General features: G+C 32.3%; 3 protein-coding genes across 4 annotated transcripts; 2 read left to right on the top strand and 1 right to left on the bottom strand.

The window, feature by feature from the left end:
- The first annotated feature begins 2,283 nt into the window (after positions 1-2,283).
- Positions 2,284-5,206, top strand: LOC131610886 (amino acid transporter ANT1). Of its 2 annotated transcripts, none has more exons than XM_058882947.1 (3): positions 2,284-2,422; positions 3,303-3,950; positions 4,685-5,206. In XM_058882947.1, exons 1-3 carry the CDS (start codon positions 2,390-2,392, stop codon positions 5,075-5,077), a joined length of 1,074 nt encoding a protein of 357 aa, XP_058738930.1. In that variant the 5' UTR covers positions 2,284-2,389; the 3' UTR covers positions 5,078-5,206. The 2 variants fall into 2 exon arrangements, with proteins under 2 accessions (XP_058738930.1, XP_058738929.1); XM_058882946.1 differs by lacking the exon at positions 2,284-2,422 and adding an exon at positions 2,433-2,815.
- Positions 5,207-12,910: 7,704 nt separating this feature from the next.
- Positions 12,911-18,865, top strand: LOC131610884 (probable glutamate carboxypeptidase AMP1). The gene is made up of 10 exons (XM_058882944.1): positions 12,911-14,002; positions 15,238-15,480; positions 16,547-16,699; positions 16,841-16,909; positions 17,115-17,202; positions 17,365-17,448; positions 17,563-17,651; positions 17,874-17,987; positions 18,078-18,212; positions 18,478-18,865. Exons 1-10 carry the CDS (start codon positions 13,055-13,057, stop codon positions 18,655-18,657), a joined length of 2,103 nt encoding a protein of 700 aa, XP_058738927.1. The 5' UTR covers positions 12,911-13,054; the 3' UTR covers positions 18,658-18,865.
- A 145-nt stretch (positions 18,866-19,010) lies between these two features.
- LOC131610885 (uncharacterized) lies at positions 19,011-19,969 on the bottom strand. The gene is made up of 3 exons (XM_058882945.1): positions 19,855-19,969; positions 19,682-19,757; positions 19,011-19,604 (listed from the first exon to the last, which is right to left on the bottom strand). The coding sequence occupies exons 1-3, from the start codon at positions 19,867-19,869 to the stop codon at positions 19,270-19,272; spliced, it is 426 nt and encodes a 141-aa protein (XP_058738928.1). The 5' UTR covers positions 19,870-19,969; the 3' UTR covers positions 19,011-19,269.
- Positions 19,970-21,732: the final 1,763 nt, after the last annotated feature.

Genomic DNA, 21,732 nt, shown 5'->3' with positions numbered 1-21,732 from the left:
TAACCAAATCCAGTAGCAAAATTTATCTTTAAATCCAAACTTCTTTAAAACCTACAAAAGAAACACCCACTCAAGAGAGTCATAGGGTTTGGATATGTCCACCTTAAGAGTAACATTACCACAAAAATATTTCTTGTGTAATAAGTTAATAGCCTCAAAGGTAAGACCAATGCAATCCTTTATGTATTTGCCATGGACAAAGTTTTTCTATGCATTGAAATAAGTTTAGGCATGTAGTGGTTAATCTGTCAGCAATGACTTAGGATATTATTTTGAATTTTAAGTTAGTCAATGCTATTGGCCTAGATAGATCCACAGAGTAAACACAATTAGTCTTAGGCAACAAGATTAGACTATTAGAGTTATAATTTGCCAGAATCCAAGACGAATTGAAAAATTGCAAGATTGATTCCACCACCTCCCGGTGAATAATATCCTAGTAATGCAGGAAAAAAAGCTCCAAGGCCATTTGGGTCATGGCCCCCCTATTTATTGAGGCAAAAGACAACTTCCTTGATTTCCAAGGCATGAGGAACTCTACAAAGCATTGAATTAATGGCATCATTCAAGATGTGAGGAATACTATTCTCAGTCAGGATCCAACCCTACAACATTAAACTTGTAGAATAAGGATTTGAAAGCAACATGATTCCCTTGTAAGTCTTGATCAATTTGAAGCACCCCATCAATCTTGAGAGAGGTAATCATTTTAGTATTGTTCTTAAATTTTGCCATCATGTGAAAATACCTAGTGCTTCTGTCAACCTCCCATTTCCATTTAACCATAGCTTTTTCTTGCTACAAAAGATTCTCTATGTGTAGGGCATCCTCTACAACACCTAAGTAGTTCCTCTCCTGAATTCTCAAGGCATCCGAGTACCCTTTTAATTGAATTCTGTGTTGAACATCCTCTAACTTGGCCTCATCATCACTAACCTTGAGGTGAACATCGCCAAAACAATGTTCATTCCAAGCAATAAGCGGTTAGTTCATACTTCATTCCCACAAAACAAGATATATATTTTGTTATTTCTCATAGTATAATGGTAAAAGAAGAATTCATTATTATCTATTTTATATAAAAAAAAACTATTGATTCATTTCAAATATTCCAAAATTATAAATTCTTTAAATCTTAAAAAATTATTTTAAATCTTTTAAAATCCAAACTAAAAAGTCTTGATGGTAAACATTTTAAAAAATAAAATAAAATGAAAAGTCAATATAATTCTATAAATTCTTTCAAAAATTTCAAGATTTTTTCCATCAAAATACTCTATTGAAATCTCAATCCAAACACTCCTATTGTTGATTGCTTTTTAATTTAGGGTTTAAAGAGTATACGCTGACAGTGTAAAATAGTTTTACACTGTCATCCAATCAAAAGCCATTAATCTGTCATGTCATTACTTTTTTTAAATAAAAGAGTAATTTAATTAGATACATGGTGGTGATTGATTGACAGTGTAAAAATATTTTATATTGTCATGTGTTACGCATTTTCTCTTTAATTTATTATGTAATCTCAATTTATTTAATAAATTAAATAATTGAATAAAACTATGAATGTAGAGTTTTTTTTTTTTTGATAAATTAATCTCTAACATTGAATTTTTATCATCTATTAAAAAAAATTCATTTTGATATTTTAAAATCTCAATCCATTATATTCCTAATTTGAATTACTTTATTAATTTATAAATGTAATTACAATATATTTATTTTTTATTAACCAGATATCTTCTACACACAAATATAAATATTAATAAGATGACCATTTTAAAATATTTTGAATTAAAGATAACCATTTTTAAAAAATGTAACACTTGTTGCATGTTTAAGTCGAATTTGTACACTTTATCTATTAAATTAAAAATTTAATTAGAATATCTTGATGGTGTAAAAAAATTTATACAGTTAATAAATCACAACCGTTAATTTATTGAAAGTGTTTGACGTTTATTTTATTATTTTTTTTAAATAATATAATTGAGTGGTTATGATGCATTGATAATGTTAAACGTTCTTAACTATTAAACTTTTAAATTAAATAAATGAATAAAATTATAAATTCAATGAATAATTAATCTCTAACTTTGACTTTTTATCACCAATTAAAAAGAAAATTAATTTAGTTATTTCTTTCAACTTTCTTAATTTATTATACTGTTGATTAGATTAATAGAATTTCCAAATAATTTATGAATTTATAAAATAATTACTTATTTTTTAAAAGTAAAACATTCACGTTTCCTTCTTTCTTGTGACGAATCCGGTTTGAAAAAACCGATCATTTACCGCTAAGATCCTACGTGTTAGAATTTGTTTTGGTCATTTCTTCCAACATGGGGTCAAACACCATTCTCTTTTCTATCTATGATTCAGATGCATGCATCCACTCTTCGACTCTATTTTTTTCACGGTAATTTTCCTTACTTTCCTTTCACAGTAATTTCTAGCTTATTGTCTTTATGCATACCAGAATTTCACTTTTATCTGAATGCTGAATCAAACCAATGGGGGATGAACCCTAAATTTCACTTTTTCCCCTAAATTTCTATAAATCTTGATACCACAATTGCGTCTTAGAAGCTGATTGAGAGCAAAAATGGACTACGATCCTAAAAGTAGCGAAACCCCTTTGTTATCTTCCAAAAAAACTTCAAAGCTTCAAACTTTAGGGAATATCATTGTCACTGTTGTGGGAACTGGTGTTTTGGGTTTGCCCTTTGCTTTTCGGGTTGCTGGTTGGGTTGCTGGGTCGCTTGGTGTTGCTATCGTGGGAATTTCAACCTACTACTGCATGCTCCTTCTTGTGGGTCATCTTCACTTTTTCTCTATTTTGCTTTTCCAATGTCAAAATGTTTGATCATATGCAGTTTTTTATGCTGAATCCTTTTCTTTTTTTTACTTGCTTGAAAAAAAAATCATAATTTCACTACTTCCACAAATTCTCTAGTTGTTTTTATTAGGATATGGATAATGGGTTTGCTACTTCATTGACTTGGTCCTTATTTGATGATTCCATTACTACAAGGACCTGATTTAAAGTTACATCGAACATTTTTTATGTTGCAATTCCTGCCATTATTATAATTTATACCGTAATTGATTCTATGCATACATTTATTGATCTTGGCTGTTAGATATCAAATTGACGGTGTAGGTGTAATGTGAGCTGAACGATCTTATATTGACGGCTGAGATCAATTAATGTGTGTGATTTCATGTTTCATGCATGGGGTTTGGATCCAACTTGCTTGTTGTCACTACATTGTTTGATTTTTATTTCATTGATATAGGTTAAGTGCAGAGATAAGTTGGCAATAGAAGAGCCATTAGCGGAGTCAAGATCATATGGAGACCTGGGTTATAGATGCTTTGGAACCTCGGGTCGGTATCTGACTGAAGTTGTGCTTGTGGTAGCACAATGTGCAGGGTCGATTGCGTATTTGATATTTATTGGGCAAAACCTTGATTCTGTATTTCAAAGAAATGGACTCTCGATTACCGCTTACATATTTATGCTAGTACCAATTGAAATTGGATTGTCATGGATAGGGAGCTTATCATCTTTAGCACCATTTAGCATTTTTGCCGACGTGTGCAATATCCTAGCTATGGGAATTGTAATGAAGGAAGATGTACGACAGGCCATAGAAGGTGGATTACCATTTGGGGAAAGGACGGCAATCACATCGAACATTGGGGGATTACCATTTGCAGCAGGCATGGCTGTTTTCTGTTTTGAGGGATTTGGAATGACACTTGCCCTAGAGAATTCGATGAAGGATAAATCTAAATTCCCAAAATTGCTGGCTCAGACTTTTAGTGGGATAACACTTGTATACATTCTTTTTGGGTTATGTGGTTACATGGCTTTTGGTGAAGAAACTAAAGATATTGTGACCCTTAATCTCCCTAGAAATTGGTCATCGCTTACTGTACAGGTATATTAAAGACCGACGACATTCATTTTTGTATGCCCTGCTCATATTTTTTTCTTTACATGGTTATTAGTGTCCTTGCCGTTTTTACAATGCTCGCCGTTTTTGTGGTTTCTTTTCCTCAACCACTTTATTACTTCATTTTGAACTTATAATTGGAAAATACCAGATACCTTATTAGTCACATAGAATTGACTACGGAATTGCTTTTTTGAATTGATTGAATCCTCTACTGATGCTCTTTGTTTGGTCCATGTTTTTAGAGGACAGTACTTGATAGTGATTATGGTGTTTGGTTGCTTTAACTATTTGATTTTCACTTTTGAATTATTTGTGTCAATTGGTATCCTGTCAGTACTCTGATTTACATGAAGTCATTCTCCCTAAATCTATCCATTACGTTTGTGTTTGTTTATTCTGACACATGTTGGACACAACACCTTGCTATGGAGTTTTGTGTTGCAATCAACATGCTTACGAGCATGTTCAACACATACACAAACACAAACACATGTTAAGTGTAGCATATCTATTTGTATTTGTCATTGGTAAACATGTGTACAATTAACAATTTCACACATCAACATCTCAACTTTTAAGCATTATAGTTATAAAGTGCACAAAGAGCTAATTTAGATCTCCTTTGCCAAGAATTTTTAATATTTCATTGTTTGTTTTCAAATTTTTGTAGTATCTGCTATTGCTCAATGTTTAACATCTAGCATTTGATATGACAGGTAGGATTATGCCTGGGGCTTATGTTCACATTCCCAATCATGTTACATCCAATAAATGAAATTATGGAAGGAAAACTCAGAATCATCCACAGAAACAACAACAATGACTCAACAGAACCAGGAAAAACTACAATATACACCAGTCGGGCTATTGTGGTGGTTGTTTTGGCTGTCATTGCTTCATTTGTGCCAGAATTTGGAGTATTCGCCTCATTTACGGGAAGTACCCTATGTGCTTCGCTCTCATTTATTTTGCCAGCCACATTTCACCTAAAATTATTTGGCTCTTCTCTCCGCATCTGGCAAATAGTCCTAGATTTCATTGTATTAATCAGTGGAATATTTTTCGCTGTTTATGGAACTTACAATACAATTGTTGGAGTTGGAGCTTGATGCATATATGATACTCATGTTGAAGCTTTTGAACAACTCAAATAATGATTTTATGTAGCATAGTTAAACATTATGCATTAACTTAAGATTCAAATGCATCAACGCACTTCCCCCCTCAAAAGGAGGTTGCGATCATTTTCTTCATCTCATTTTCCTCAGTAGTGATCACACAAAGTTCTTCTGACTAGATATTTTATTTCGGCATGGTTAAATTTTCATGAGTAAACTTCAATAATGTTTGTTTGCTCTTGTTTAACATTTAAGTATTGTCACTTGAAAACTGAATTCCTTATATCTTATTTTCTATCAGTTACAGTTACAGGTTTCATATGTAGGCAGTAGAGTATTCAACTGAGGTCCAAATCCAGGGCTCAACTAACGTGTGAATTGAACAATCCATTGGTCTTAGCTCGAGTAACCTGTTCCGAGTTGGTGGAGTGAACGTTTCACGCAGTTTTTGATCTCAACTGTTCAATTTCGGCTGAGATCGATTACCGCGCAAATCTAATTTTCTCACTACATCTTTAAGCTATAAAACCTACACTTTACAATTCAAAGATGACTTGAGCTGACAAAAGACATAAGCTGCAAAATTTGAATTTGATAAAAATCAAACAAAGAGGAGTATTAGGAACAGTCTCGTTTTAATATTTCCTCAAACATTCACTCTCTTATTGGATGAAATACGTAGGAGTTCTTCACTTTGAAAATGAATCTCACATGAAGTGCTAGAATCCACATGTGTTTTATCTAATAAAAGAGAGAGTGTTAAGAGGGAATCTATAAAAGAGAGTGTTCTTAGCATTTATTGTCAAATAAATCGAATTCATAGCCGGCATCTTGTTTTTTTGGGGTCATATTAAGCAATCATGTCCCTTAAAACAATCCTAACCGAATTAGAGAATCTCTATCTGCTAAAGTCTCCTTCACATAACGCCAGGGAGTCCCTTTCTTCAACTACCATACATTATTGTTGTATAGTTGTACATGTTCATCAATCATATCATGGATTTGGTGTAAGGTTTTTAATGAAACGCACCAAAAACACTATATAATCTTGGCATCATCCACTCCATCCATTTATTGGATAAGAAAGTACTCTTGCCCAATATGAAACACGTAGCACATTAGAATTTAGTTCATAATAGCAGAAAATCCAAAAGCAAGAAACCAAAGAACCCCACGTGGAAAGATATGTTTGGATTTAGAGAATCACGAGGGAACAATATGGGTCTACCTAAGTTCTCTTACACAAATAAAAACATATTATGATGATTGCGCAGTTATCGTATTTTTGTGGGGGAGACATAATGGATGCACAAGAGCTGCAATAATGGTTTACCCACTCATAAAGAGGTGGACATCTACGCTACTTTTGGCATGGATCTATCTGTGAAAGAAAAATAAAACATGGATTCTTATTCTTTTTTCATGCCAGACAAACAGTAATTTTAAATTTTTTTTTAAGGAAAGGCTAGAATAATGTTTTAACGTCGGCTACCTTTTTTATTTGAGTTATGGCCACAGCACAAGTTGGGGTTATTCTTAGGATCTATAAAAGATTTGTTTTTGATAAGGAACAAATTTTTCATGTGGTAGTGGCAGGGGTTGCTCTTTTGAATTGTAGTGAGCTTAGTCAATATCAAACCTCCTCCACCGTTGAAGGAATTGGATCGGATGGGATGAGATGAAGAGACCATCCATTCAGCTATGAAAATGTGAAAATGTGAATGTGTTATTATGCGGTTCTTACATATACATACAATTTGTTTATGGTTTGTTGATATTAAAATTTAATAAATATTCAATCCCTTCGATATGAAAAATCCAAAAACAAGTAGTAAATAAGTTCCACTAATAATTATAATAATTATAGTGAAAATCGATTGGTGATCAAATTTTAATTGATTAATATTAATATTGTATTAATATGATTGATTGTATTATTTTATTGTTTACCGATCATATGAGTATAAATATACATTCATTATGATCTCATTAGATACATAATATTATACATAAAATATCATGTTAATATGGTATCAGAAGTTAAGGTTTTTAAGACCCATTCTTTTGCCGTATAGCCAACCATCGCCGCTGTCGTTGATTCTGACGACTTTTCGATGCACCACCCATGCAGACAGAAGCGTCCGCTCTGCTTCGACCCAGCCACAAAAAATCGTCCAAACCGTCTCCACACGCGCGCCTTTACGCGCCGCTGCAACAACCGTACGTGACCATACACGCCACCTCATAACCTGCATCTGACAACGAGTTCGGCGACCAATTCCAACTAGTTTTCTGTCGCTCCACTTGTCTACCTGTCCCAATTTTAGATCTGACCTCATATTTTATTTTCCACTCACGGAAAATCGTGCTCCAGTTCAAACAACCCCTATTTCACCGTGTTGCACGCTTTTTTAACCACCAACACTCATGGGAGAATAGTCTGCTAGCGATTCTAAAACTTTTTACTAAAGATGTGACTATTTCGACCGTTGATTACAATGAGTTCCTTCAATTCAAAACAACCCATCAACCATCATCTTCTATCAATGTTGCTTAGTCTGATAATCCCATAGACTTTGTCTATATATCCTCTCTTGGTCCTTGGGTCCTTGACTCTGGTGCCTCTGATCATATGACTAATAGTAAATCTCTTTTATCTCACTTGTCTTCTTCTGATTCTTTTCCTTCTGTTACTGTGGCGGATGGATCTAAAATCAAAGTTCAAGGCCTTGATCAGGCACACTCACTTCCAAAATTGTCTTTAGATTCAGTGCTCTATTATTTATTAACAAACTTACTTGTGCTTTTGTTAGTTTAGTCCTCTTTATTGATAATTCTATTTATGTCCATGATCGACGTACAAGACAGATGATTGGAACAGGGAGTGAGTCTGAAAGACTATACCATCTATCGCCACTGATGGTATGTGTTTCTATTGCTTCTCAAAGCCCTACTCATCAATATTTGGGTCACCCTAGCCTTAATAAAATGTGTCTTTTAGTTTCTAGTTTTTCTAACCTTTCGTCATTAGAGTGTTAGTAGTATCAGGCAAACCTACTCGTCACACCTATAGTCAATGAGAAACTAAAAGTGTTACATCACCTTTTACTTTAGTTCATTATGATATTTGGGGTCCTAGTCGTGTCAAGTCAACTTTAGGATAGTATTATTTTGTAAATTTCATCGATGATTTTTCACAATGTACTTGGATATTTTTAATGAAAAATCGTTCAGGTGTTTTCCATATATTCCAAGAATTTTATGCCAAAATTATAAACCAATATGATACTTCCATTAAAATTTTACGCACTGATAATGCTCGTGAATATATGTCATCCCAGTTTTAATACTTTTTAACATCAAATAGGATTATTCATCAATCATCATGTGCTTACAAACCACAGCAAAACGGTGTCACTGAACGAAAGAATCGTCATTTGGTTGAAACTGCACAAACTCTTCTACTTTACAATAATGCCCCTTCTTGTTTTTGGGGAGATGCTCTTCTCACAGCTTGTCATCTTATCAACCAAATGCATTCATCGGTCCTTCAAGATTAGATTCCATACTATATCCTAAACCTACAACATGATATTTACCCTCTTCCATCAAAGACAAGAGATGATATTGATCCCCTAACACCACCTTCTGCTCCAATAGCTCCTCCAGTTACGTCACCTGAACTTGACCTTCCAATAGCATTACAAAAAGGTATTCAATTTCATCATCCTAATCTTAAATTATGCTTGTGTTTTTAATTATGACTATATCTCTACTTCCTATGTCTCTTTTATTTATGCTTTGGATTCTATGTCTATTTCTAAGTCTATATGTAAAACTATGACTGATCCCAATTCGCTCCACGCGGTGATGGAATAAATGGTTGCATTGCATTTAAATAACACTTGGGACATTGGTACTTTACCTCCAGACAAATATACAATGGGATATCGATGGGTTTGTATAATGAAAGTTGGAATAGGTGGTCAGATCGATCGTTTCAAAGCCCAATTGGTAGCCAAATGATACACACCAATATTTGGTCTTGATTATGGTGACATTTTTTCTTCGATGGCCAAAATCAGTTCAGTCTACCTTTTTCTTGCAATGGTTGTCATTCATCATTGGTCGCTTCATCAATTGGATATTAAAGTGCTTTTTCACATAAAGAATTGGAAGAGGAAGTTTATATGGATCATCCTTCAGGTTTTACTATTCATGACAATTCTATACTTGTTTGTCGGCTTTTTCGTTCTCTTTATGGTTTAAAACAAATCCCACACTACGATAAAAGTGATTTTAATATCGGACGCGAAATGCATTTTACCTTGGCTAAAGTAGCGAGGCAACAAAGAGTGTCATGAAAAGTAACGACTTAACACCTCGATTTTTAAAACACTGAGGGGTAAATTTATTTGCACACGGGTTTGAACTCATCATCTACACTTTTATTATTTACAAAACTAGTGCCTCATACATCTCGATTAATCAATAAAATCGACGGGTAAGATAGACTGTTTTTTTAAAACTAAAACTCGCTGCATTGTTTACACAGACAATTAATAAAATAATTTGTTTACAAACTACAATATTTACCCAGAATATTATATTGTTTACACATAATATTAAAATAATATTAATTTATCCATGGAGATCATATTTTGGATATTTGAATCCTTAGATGTTTGGGAAAGATCAAATGATAGGCACCACTATATTCTCAATTACTTTTTTATGCATTTCTTTGTAATATAACAAAAAAAGGTTAGATAAATAAATGACTTTCTACTCAAATAAATATGTAAGAACACAAACCTTAAACCCAAGAGAAATCTTCATGGCAAATACTCTTGCAAACCTTAAGGTGAAGGATGTAGATAGTTTCAAGCGCTTCATGATGTTTCATTATCAATTTTAGATATCGAAATGCTTTTATATAGAAGTTTTTTAGGTTTCACGCAGATCGCTAATGATACTGTCTTGAGCGTTAACACTCATGAATTAGACGACACTTATTTGTTTAAGGATGGTGATCAATATGCTTAATTATCACGCAAAATTATCTCCTTAGTTTTGTTAAAAATCGAGGTGAAAAAGCTTCTTCTTTTTTTAGGCAAGATTCCATTTTCGAGAATAAATTTCTCAATGTTGTCAACTAAGGAATGCAAAGATGTTTTCTTTGATTGACAATATTGGAAGTTTATTCCAAAAATGTTTTGTTTAAGATAGAAGAGAGTTGAATATTTAGTTTGGGACGGCTACATATAAGTTATGATTAGGGTAAAATCCGTTTAACGAGTTTTTCTATAGTAAAATCTAATTTATTTTATCTCTCGGTTATTAAGAAAATTAACGGGCGTTTAGTTTACAAATAAAAAATATAAGAAAAACCAAGGTAATAAGGGGATTGTCCTCTCGGTTATTAGAAAAACTGAGGTAATATATAATTTTTATTTAAAAATAAATAAAACATGACGCACATTGGAATCATATCACTAGAATATCAATGGTCATTCATATTAAAAATGTAACGTATCTTTTGAATTTCCAAGGAGGCGTTTGAGCTACTCTGATTGTTTCACTTCCTATTCTCCACTTTATTTAACCATTATTCCTAGTTTCAACGTCTCATTTCCAATTCTTTGTGTCTTCAAACCTAGTTTCAAAGTCTTTTATTTTCTTCAAAAATATCTTCAAAACCTTAGATGATAATCTTTTGTTCGTTATCAATGAAAAGTTTGTTGATTTCGATGATTTGAAAGATAAAAGTTTTGATCTATGGAAAACTATTTCCAAACAAAAGTGAATGGTTAATTTGACATGATTCATGGATCCATCTACACTAATCTCGTTAAAGAGTTATGGTTAAATGCATCCGTTGTGCCATCTAGTCATGATGCTGAGTTAATCCAGTCCTATATTCATGGCCTTCTTATCACTATTACTCCATCATTTATTGCTCAGACAATAAACTATGAAGAGAAATATAGTTGTATTGAACATTATAGATTTAACAATATATACTCAACCTGTCATCGCCTAATTTATGCCAACTACGATAAGCTCACCAGTCCTGATACTCCAGTCCTAATTGCAAAAGTTTGGTATCAACTTATAGTGTCAAATCCCCGTCCAAGAGAGAAACAATTGGAAACGTTTACTTGGGATGACAAACATCTCTTGTACTACCTTACCCACAACGTCAGAGTTAATCTTCATCTTACCATTTTTAAATTCTTAAAGGAAATGACTTTCCTCATACCATATGAAAGAGTTCTTTCTGAACTTTTTTCTCAGTTAGAGATAGTTAATAAGGATATTGTTGAAGTTGAGTAGAGTCAGAAGTATGAATATATGAAATAATTATTTGTTCTTTTTTTTTGTAATTCATAATTGAATATCAATGAAATATTTCATTTTCTATTATCGCCTATTCTTTTTTATTGATAACAAAGATTTTAAGAATTAATAATTAACAAAGAAAAAATTAAAAAAAATTAACAAAGAAAAAATGGAAGCTGAAAAGGTGTCAAGTGAGAAATCATTGAAAAAATTTTAAATGTTGTGACATGGATTCAAAGAGAGATCCCTTATATATATATATATATATATATATATATATATATATATATATATATATATATATATATATATATATATATATATATTCCCTCGGTTTTTGGGATAGGTTTATTATTTTTTTTATTGATAAAACATGGCGCTCACTTATAGATATGTTACCTCATTTTTTGAGAAAACCGAGGGAAAATGTTTTTTTTATAAATTAAACATGGCGCTCCTAGGACCTATAGTCTCGGTTTTTAGCATGTTCGAGGTGAAATCTTCCTCATAAAAAGTGTTATTTGTAGTAGTGCCACGTGCTTGGTTTGGTCGCTTTAGCTCTCTGTCTTGATACAATTTGGTATGACTAGATGTGAAGCAGACCACTCTGTTTTCTTCCTTCACTCTTTTACAGGTCGACATATCTTTCTTATTGTCTATGTTAATGACATTGTTATCACCGGAGGTGACCCGAATGGTATACAACGACTTTAAACTCATATTTTCAAAAACTTTCAGACAAAAGATTTGGATCCACTCAAATTCTTCTTAGGCATTTAAGTTGCTTAATCCTCATTAGGAATTGCAATTAACCAACGTAAATATGCATTAGACATCCTAAGTGAAACGGATATGCTTGACTATTGATACTCTTATGGATTATAATGTCTAGCTTCTTTCGAGTCATGGAGAGCCATTGAAAGGCTAGGGAAGATATCAATGTCTAGTGTGTAGACTCAATTATATTACCGTTACTAGACCAAATATTACATTTGCAGTGAGCATTGTGAGCCAATTTCTGAACGCTCCTTGTGATAGTCATTGAAACATAGTTATTCGAATTCTCAAATATATAAAAAATGCGTCGAAAATAGAACTATCTTATACATAACATATTTCAATACATGGAAGAAAGCAAGACGATAACAAAGAGTTAACAAAGAGTTATACTCTTCTTAATGAACAAAATTATTTTAAAACCATAAACAAATCTCTTATTTCATTTCCGTTCATGACTACATAGGTGTAGTATTGAGACAATTTACAGAGAAATGTTTAATGAAGTGTTATCTATCACTTTCTTATGATCTCTATTTTATTTAATAAAAATGAGTGTTAGAAGAAAGTCATAAAGTCAAGTTAATCTTGTTAACTGTCCTTTTATCTCAATTTGTTTTTAGAAATGAAAATATCTAACCTTGTAAAAATAATAGTATTTTAAATATAAAAACGACTCCCCTTTTTCTCCTACTCATACAAAATCAAATCACTATCAAAAAGAAAAACGCAAGCCAAGTCCAACCTACTATTTAACTTCACCACTGAAGAAAAAAACGCTCACAATCACAACCTCTTCTTCTCCTTCTTCTTCTGCAAATACTGAAGAGCAAAAAAAACATAAACAAAATGACAATAAAACCCCTCAATCTCATAACAACAAAGCTTTCACCTCTAACAACAATGGTGTCAATCCTAATCCTCATCATCCTCGCTTTCTACTCTTTCCATTTCCCTCACTCTCACTCTCTCAAACATCCAAACAAATCCACCACCTTCCAAAGCCTCTTCCTCTCGTCTTCTTCCAACTCCACCATCTCCTCCTACCTCCGCACCCTCACCATGCACCCTCACCTCGCCGGAACCAAACCCAATTCCAACACCGCTCTTTTCGTTCTCAATCACTTCACTTCCTTAAACCTCAAATCCCATACAACATCCTACAACGTTCTACTCTCTTACCCCTTACACTCTTCACTCTCTTTACATTTAACCAACGGTTCTTTCATCAACCTTCCTTTAACCGAACCATCCGAACCATCCGAACCCGGTTCGGACGTGGTTCACGCCTACCATGCTTATTCACCGTCCGGTTCGGTTTACACTAAGGCGGTGTTCGTTAACTACGGAAGAGATAAAGACTATGAGACCCTTGGGGTGGATGTGAAGGGATGTATAGTGATAGTAAGAAAAGGCGGCGGATTGGGGAGGAATACGGTGGTTGAGAAGGCGGAGAAAAACGGTGCTGCGGCGGTTTTAATCTACAACGACGAAAACGACACGTGGCGTAACGGGTTTGAGAGAGGAAATGTTATGAAAGGTGTGGGGGACCCAGTGAGTCCTGGTTGGGGAAGTGTGGATGGGAGTGAGAGGTTGAGTTTGGAAGATAATGAGGTTTTGGAAAGGTTTCCTAAAATTCCTTCCATGCCAATCTCTGCTAATGTTGCGGATGCTATTTTGTCTTCACTTGGGGGAAATTTGGTGCCTTTCGAATGGAGGGATACCCTGAACCTGAAAGATAAGGGTGTTATTAGCCATGTTGGTCCTGGTCCCACTATGCTCAATTTCACCTACTTGGTTAGTAGTACTTTGTACCCACTCGTATGCCTTTTTTTTTGTTAGAATGTCATGTCATTTGCTTTTATTCTTTTCATGATTGAGCCTTGACTTTATCTACTGTGTGTTTCATGTGTTTGGTATGCGGCTTAAAAAATTGATTTTGTAAAATTGATTCGGATTAAAAGTGATTGGAATGTAAAATAGTTTATGCAAAAGTGAGTTGATCACTAAATTTTAGTGTAAAAATTTTGTTTAGACTATCTTTTAAGAAGAATCAATTCTCAAAAAGTAATAATAAATTTTTTTAGCGCAATGTCAAAATCAATTTTCCATATTCTGAATCAATTACAACTACAATCACTTCCGAGATAGTTTGAAAACTTATGATATGTGTATAAGTTATTTTTAATTTATTTTCATAAGTTCTTAGATGATAGTTTTTTTTTTTTTTTTTATGAAAGCATGTTATCATAGTTTATGAAAATATGTTGAATTTGATGTTATTTTATCTTTTATTTTTGTAGAAATAACTTACTAATAAGCATCTATATAAAAAGTGTTTAACTATAATTTTGTTTAATTGAGTTTTTTTTTTTTTGTTGGTTCAAATTGGGCTTTAATAAGTTTCTTTTTACATTCTATGCATAGGTAAATCTGAGGTTGTATTCAGATTAATTGAAGGAAACTGGAAATGAATGAAATGGGGTGGAATGGAATTTGATTTTATTGTTTGGATTGTTCAAAATTGGGTGGATGAAATGGATTGGAACATGAAATATTTCACTATGGAATAGATAAATATTCAATCATAGAAAATATTAAAATAATGAAATGGAAATTTTATTTTATTCTATTTTCAAATGTCTTCCTGTTTTTGATGCTTTGGTTGAGCCAAAAGACTTTTCAAATTATAAACATCTAGTGAGAAAGTAGCTGGTTCTTGTTGTTTATGGATGGTGTTCCTTTAATAATTGAAATGCTGAAATATGGTATGGTTTTGCCCAAAACAATGTATATATGCTTAAATTTGAACCTTGTTAATCTAATAGTTGGGCTTATTTATAGTCAACTGTGTTATGACTGCGTGCTCTTGTTACATTGCTCTTGTTTCGGTTTAATTGTGAATCCTTGCTTTCGTGATGTCTGTGTAAATAGGAATGAATTGTGGTGTCAAAAAAGAGGAATAGAAAAGTTAAACTGAAGCTTGTTAAAGTGTTTTGCATGCATTTCTCAATATGTTTTCTGTTTTTCAGGGTGAAAAAAAGATCGCCACCATTCAAAATGTTTTCGCTGTCATAAAAGGATCAGAAGAGCCTGATCGCCATGTTCTACTTGGGAACCATAGAGATGCATGGACTTATGGTGCTGTTGATCCCAGCAGTGGGACAGCTGCCTTACTTGACCTGGCTCGACGATACTCTATTCTACTGAGTTCAGGTTGGAAGCCAAGGAGGACAATCGTTCTATGCAGTTGGGATGCCGAGGAATTTGGCATGGTAGGAAATATTTCCTTATTAACAACTCATGTCTCTAAGCGTGTCTTCAATATGGTAGTTGGGTTGCATGTGTAACATACGTAGTCCAAGAATCAAATCGATGGATTTGTTTTTTTCCACATAACTCGTGAGTTTCCGCACCACATTTAACGCCAAATTTGAGCTTCCCTTACCTTGTGGCACCTAGGTTTAGTTGCAAGTGGTAGAAGGGAAAGTGAAACGTAGCCAATGTTGTTCCTGGCGGATGGCGGTCCATGGAGGAGAGCCAAAATCCTACCATACTGGACCCTTTGTGGCGCTGTTATAGCGGATTATGGCGGAACCCGCAATATCTGCCGATATTTACCATTATGCCCAGCCCAAAAACTGCAATGTATATCCGCCAAAGAGCCGCAATTGCGGATATTTGATAACACTGCACGTAACCTGGTGCATTAGATAGCTTTTTTCCAATGAATTTCTTGAACAGCAAACAAGTTTTGTAACTTGCTCAAATCTTTTGTTTATGCTGTAACATTAGAATACAAAAAACATTTAATTTAATATGGAGACACTACGACTCATGAGATGACGCTAACTTAGAATACGACAAACATTTACATTTAATGTCATGGGGATGCAACTCGCAACAACACTTACTTGGAAATATTAGAATATGACACATTTAATGTGGCAGCACTGCAATTCACTTCTCAATTTTAATATACCATGACTGCAATGATTTTTACCCCTTGTATGCTTATAACTCTTCAGTTTCCTTAGGTGCATCGTAGTGTTATGTGGTGCCATGGCTGCTATGGCGGATATACATGGCGGTTTTTGGGCTTGCTGCAATTGTAAATATCGGCCGATATCGCGGGTTTTTCTGCCATAATCCGCTATAACGGCGGGATTTTGGCTCTCCTCCATGGACCGCCATCCGCCATCAACAACACTGATGCATCGTCAATTTCGTTCTTCAATTGCCCAATATACCCATTATTAAATTAAGCGAGTTAGCTTTATTTCCATTATGATGTCATTTCCTGTAATATTCTCTGTAAATCAAGCTTATCTGTTTATGTAGATAGGATCCACTGAATGGGTTGAACAAAACCTTATCAATCTTGGTTCCAAAGCTGTAGCATACCTTAATGTGGATTGTGCTGTTCAAGGCCCTGGATTCTTTGTTGGCTCAACTCCTCAGCTAGACAATCTTATTCGCGAGGTCACAAGAAAGGTATTTTAAGTAACAATCATTTATTAATGCATATCCAAACGTGCATACGAATAATTCTTTACGCACAAACAAACATAAACTTCACTTGCTTTTGGTATTTTAGTAATTCTAAATTTTAAGCTGCATTGACTTTAATTTCAGGTCAAGGATCCTGACTCTAAGGGTGTATCAGTATACGAGACTTGGGCTGCTTCCGATGGAGAAGATAATGTAATGCTTTTGTTACTGCTTTCCAAGTATTTATTTGCATTTACTGGTTATGCATTTATCGTCAATTCGATAGCACACACGCCTGTGTATATATATGATTCTTGACATGTATATAACGCAGATACTTCAATGCTATTTAAAAAACAGGTTCAATTTTGTTATCATATTCTAATTACTTAGCTGCTTTTGTTTTGTTGGATTGCAGATTCAAAGGCTCGGCAGGGTTGATTCTGATTTTGCTCCTTTTGTGCAACATGCAGGGGTTCCATCTGTTGATGTGTATTACGGAAAAGGTACATAACTCAGTCAATATGAGCGAAAAGGATTCTGTTTGATTTGTGGGAAGTTATGCATGTGGTTCACATCACCTATAGAGGCATTTACTTTTTTTATTCTATTGCTATATGGTTAGGTTGATATGATTATGCAATAATATCTTTCCCTTTTCCCCCCAGATTTTCCTGTCTATCACACTGCTTTCGACTCCTATAACTGGATGGCAGAATATGGAGATCCATTCTTCCAGCGCCATGTTGCCGGTCAGATTTCTAGCATAACACTTTATTATGCTAGTAAAATGGTTTTTCGTTTGATAAAATATTAATCGGTGCAGCAATTGTAAGATTTATCTTTTGCGTTATTTGTTGTATCAGTTACTGGAATTTGGGGCCTTCTAGCTCTGCGCCTGGCCGATGATTCCATTCTTCCGTTCGATTATTTATCATATGCAAATGAGTTACAGGTGGGCATCTATATTCACCTCTTATTTTAATTAACCTCTTCCTAATTGCTTTCTCCCTAAGTTAGGGAGTTTTATTTGAGAGCTAAATGCAATTTACAAATTTAATTTCGTACCAGTAAATGCAAAGACATTAAGATCTGAGAAGAGAATTAAAGAGTGTTTTTTTGCAGCAACAGAATATATTCTTATATTACTTATATAATCTTCCCCTGCTTTTGGCAGTTGTACAGGGACAAATTGAGCAATGTGTTAGACCAGAAAATTTCTCTGCTCCCATTAACAACTTCAATCAAAGAATTTGCTTTGGCTGCAAAAGAAGTCGACGGCGAATTAAAGGTAACTAAAGCAAAACAAAAATAACCTCAGCATCAATAAGGAATGTCTATCTTCCAAGATAATTATACTTGTCTTTATTTTGAACTACAGGAACTTAGATTGGTAGAAACTTCAGGTCAGTTTGTAGATATGAAAAGGCGAGCGATGAATGATAGACTAATGCTCACAGAAAAAGGCTTCCTAGATGGAGACGGACTTAAAGGAAAACAGTGGTTCAAACATCTTGTAAGTGACTTTATTTACCTTGTACTATTATGGATACACTGATTAAACCTCTTTAACTGATTTAAGTTAATATCTTCAAAGTTAGCCGCAAAATGTGAACTATATTGTGCAAGGGTATAGCTCTTTTTTTTTTCACATTCCAAAATTTGATATATGAGATTTATAATATGCTACTTTTCTGTTGGAAACACCACAGCGGAAACAACACTCGCCGTAATATACTAGTTAGTTACTAATCACTTTGTTTTATGTTTCTGTATTACAGGTGTTTGGGCCTCCGAACGACGCTGAAAAGTTAGATTTTTTCCCTGGGATTGCTGATTCTACGACTAGATCAAGTGGCACAAGTGAAAAAGAAACACCAACAGAAATTCAACATGAGATCTGGAGGGTTACCAGAGCCATACAAAGAGCCACTTCTGCACTTAGAGGAGAATTCACATAAACACTACTAATAAGAAAAACAGATCTAGAGTTAGATGAAAGAGTCTATATTTGAGTTTTACATGTACATATTAGTGTTTACTTATCCCCTATAACAAGAGTATAGTGGTCAACATTAATTTATCCTCTATAACAAGAGTATAGTGGTCAACATTTTAATCTATATAACTGTACATTAAGTTAACAAAAGGGAAATCAATATTTCCACAGATTTTGCCCTATTTTGCCCTCTTGAATTGTGTAGTTGTTAACTTCAATATGCTTATGATAAATATAAATTTACAACTTTGGTAATGAAAAAACAAATTTAGATTTCATACTATTATTGAATAGAAGAGCAAATAACAACCACCAACAATACTTAACATCAAAAGCTTAGAATTATGAACCTTAAAAAACCAGGTTCACAATAATAATACTATTCTAGAAACATAACAATACTTAAACATCAAAAGCTTAAAATTATGAACCTTAAAAAACCAGGTTCACAATAATAGCAGTACAATTCTAGAAGCATCACAGATATGGTTCCTAATAATAGGAGTACAATTCTAGAATTATCACAGATAGGGTTCATAATGACAGGAACATGGTAAAAACACCAACAGAAGCACTAGTAATAATAAGGTAACCGTGGATAATAACCATGTTGGTGATGGCCATACATGGGATCATAGTTATTGTACTGATACTGTTGATACTGATGATAATAGGGATGATAATAAGGCATTGGTGTAGGATGAGGACTAGGGTAGAATCCTCTTTGATATGATGGATAACCTGCAGCATGCATAGGCATATGCATAGGAGGAAATTGTTTCACACTTTTCATCCAACAAAGCTTCACTGTATTTCCATGCTTGGTTATCATCTTCATAATTTTAGGTGAATCCATCCTGCCAGAAATATATATCACCCCTTCCTTTGTATTGAAGTTGTAGTTTAGATCTATCATCAACAAAAAAATAATAATTAATCCTAAATAAAATAGAAAAAGAATACACATAAATTATAGTAACACATACCTTTGATTTCGTTAAGTATTTTGCTTATAATCTCAGACCATCCCTCGCAATTTGTGTTCACTTTCAAAGCACAAGTCTGCCATGAAAAAAGAGAGAATTGTTAAATATTTATATGAATATCAAGTAAAGAAAAAGAAAGAATGTGAATCTAGTAGAGTACTATAGGCTCTAACCGTGGTAGAAAACATTGTGACGTTGTAATTTCAAAGAAAACAATGAGATGGAAGATGTAAATGAAAAGAATAGAAATGGACGAAGAATGAGGTTTATATGGTTTTTGTTTTCACCATTGAATTAATTAGAACAGAATCATATCGAATCAAGAAAATTATGAGACCCTATGCTACTTATAGAAGATTTTAATTTGCCAAATATTTGTTCATCAAATATGATGATTCCGTTGATTTTATAAAAATGACATTAATATTAAATAATTTTATTTAATAAAAACTGCATATAAATGATTTATATATGATATAAACTTTCAAAATATAAATATGATAAAGTTTGAAAAAATATGTTTTCAAGTGTAATTTGATATCTTTCCTCATGTGTAAATCAAAATAGTTTGGAATTTATCTTTGGCTTCAAGGTTCAATCTGTTTGTTCTTTAGCAGCGATAGTAATTTGGCAATTTTGTTTTTATGAATATTTTGTTTGGCAACTCAAATATTTAAAGGCTAGTATTTAATTTTAATAATGGACATTATTGCCTTGTCTCTAAAACGTAACCTCTCACATTTTGTGTTCTTCTTAGGTCCTACATGCAACACGTGAAAAAAGAAATGGAGTTATAGTACATCAAAATAAATATTTTTAAATAAATTTGAATTAATTTTTTTTATAAAAATAAATTAAAATAAAATGATTTTTAACAAAAAAAAGTAATAACGAAAAATATATACATACTATAACCATATGTTTTGACCATGCCATATAAGTCATAATTATGTTTCTTTTAAAGTAAAAGAAGGTTTAAAGGGTAAAAATGACAAAAATAAATAGTTCTATTATTATATAATATAATAGTTATAATAACAAATAATAATAGAATATCTTATTTTGTATTTTTAATCCTTTAAACATTCTCTTAATTAAAAAAAAAAAAATTTTCATAAAATACACTCATTTATTTTGATAAAGGAGTGTTTTAATAATATATACTTTAGAGTGTATTTAACAAATTTTAGTTATTATTTATTAACACACACTTTCTAAAAAACAAATAAGTGTATTTGAACAAATGTCTATAGAAAATATTAATTTACACCTTTTATTTATTTAGAAGAAGTTTCTAAATGTTTTATTGGGTATTTATATATATATATATATATATATATATATATATATATATATATATATATATATATATATATATATATATATATATATATATATATATATATATATATATATATATATATATATATACTTATTGTTAATTGTTTTTTTATATTATTAGCAAAATTAATTAATACTATCAATATTAGTATATTTTATGCTCTAAACAAAATATTAATCAAATTTAATAGTTTTTTGAGCTCCATAATCATTTTTATAAAACATATTTTTTTTCAATATCAATATATTTCAATGTTAAAGTAATATATTATTTAAAATATTTATTAAATTTATTTTATATATATATATATATATATATATATATATATATATATATATATATATATATATATATATATATATATATATATATATATATATATATATATATATATATATATATATATATATATATATATATATATATATATATATATATATATAGGGAATGTATCAAGTAGGAGGGTTTTTAAATAAGAGATAAGAGCATTCAATGCTAACCATTTGATTAATCAAGAGAGAGAAATAATAATTATATTAATATTTTAATAAATAATTTAATTTCTCTCTCTTGATTAATCCAATGGTTAGGATTGGATGCTCTTATCTCTTATTTAAAAATTCCTCCTACTTGATACATCCCATATATATATATATATATATATATATATATATATATATATATATATATATATATATATATATATATA

The sequence above is a fragment of the Vicia villosa genome, linkage group LG6 (genome assembly GCF_029867415.1).
Source record: "Vicia villosa cultivar HV-30 ecotype Madison, WI linkage group LG6, Vvil1.0, whole genome shotgun sequence".
In the NCBI taxonomy this organism is placed as follows: domain Eukaryota; kingdom Viridiplantae; phylum Streptophyta; class Magnoliopsida; order Fabales; family Fabaceae; genus Vicia; species Vicia villosa.
The sequence above is the reverse complement of the archived record's forward strand: the minus strand, read 5'-3'. Positions and strand labels throughout refer to the sequence as shown.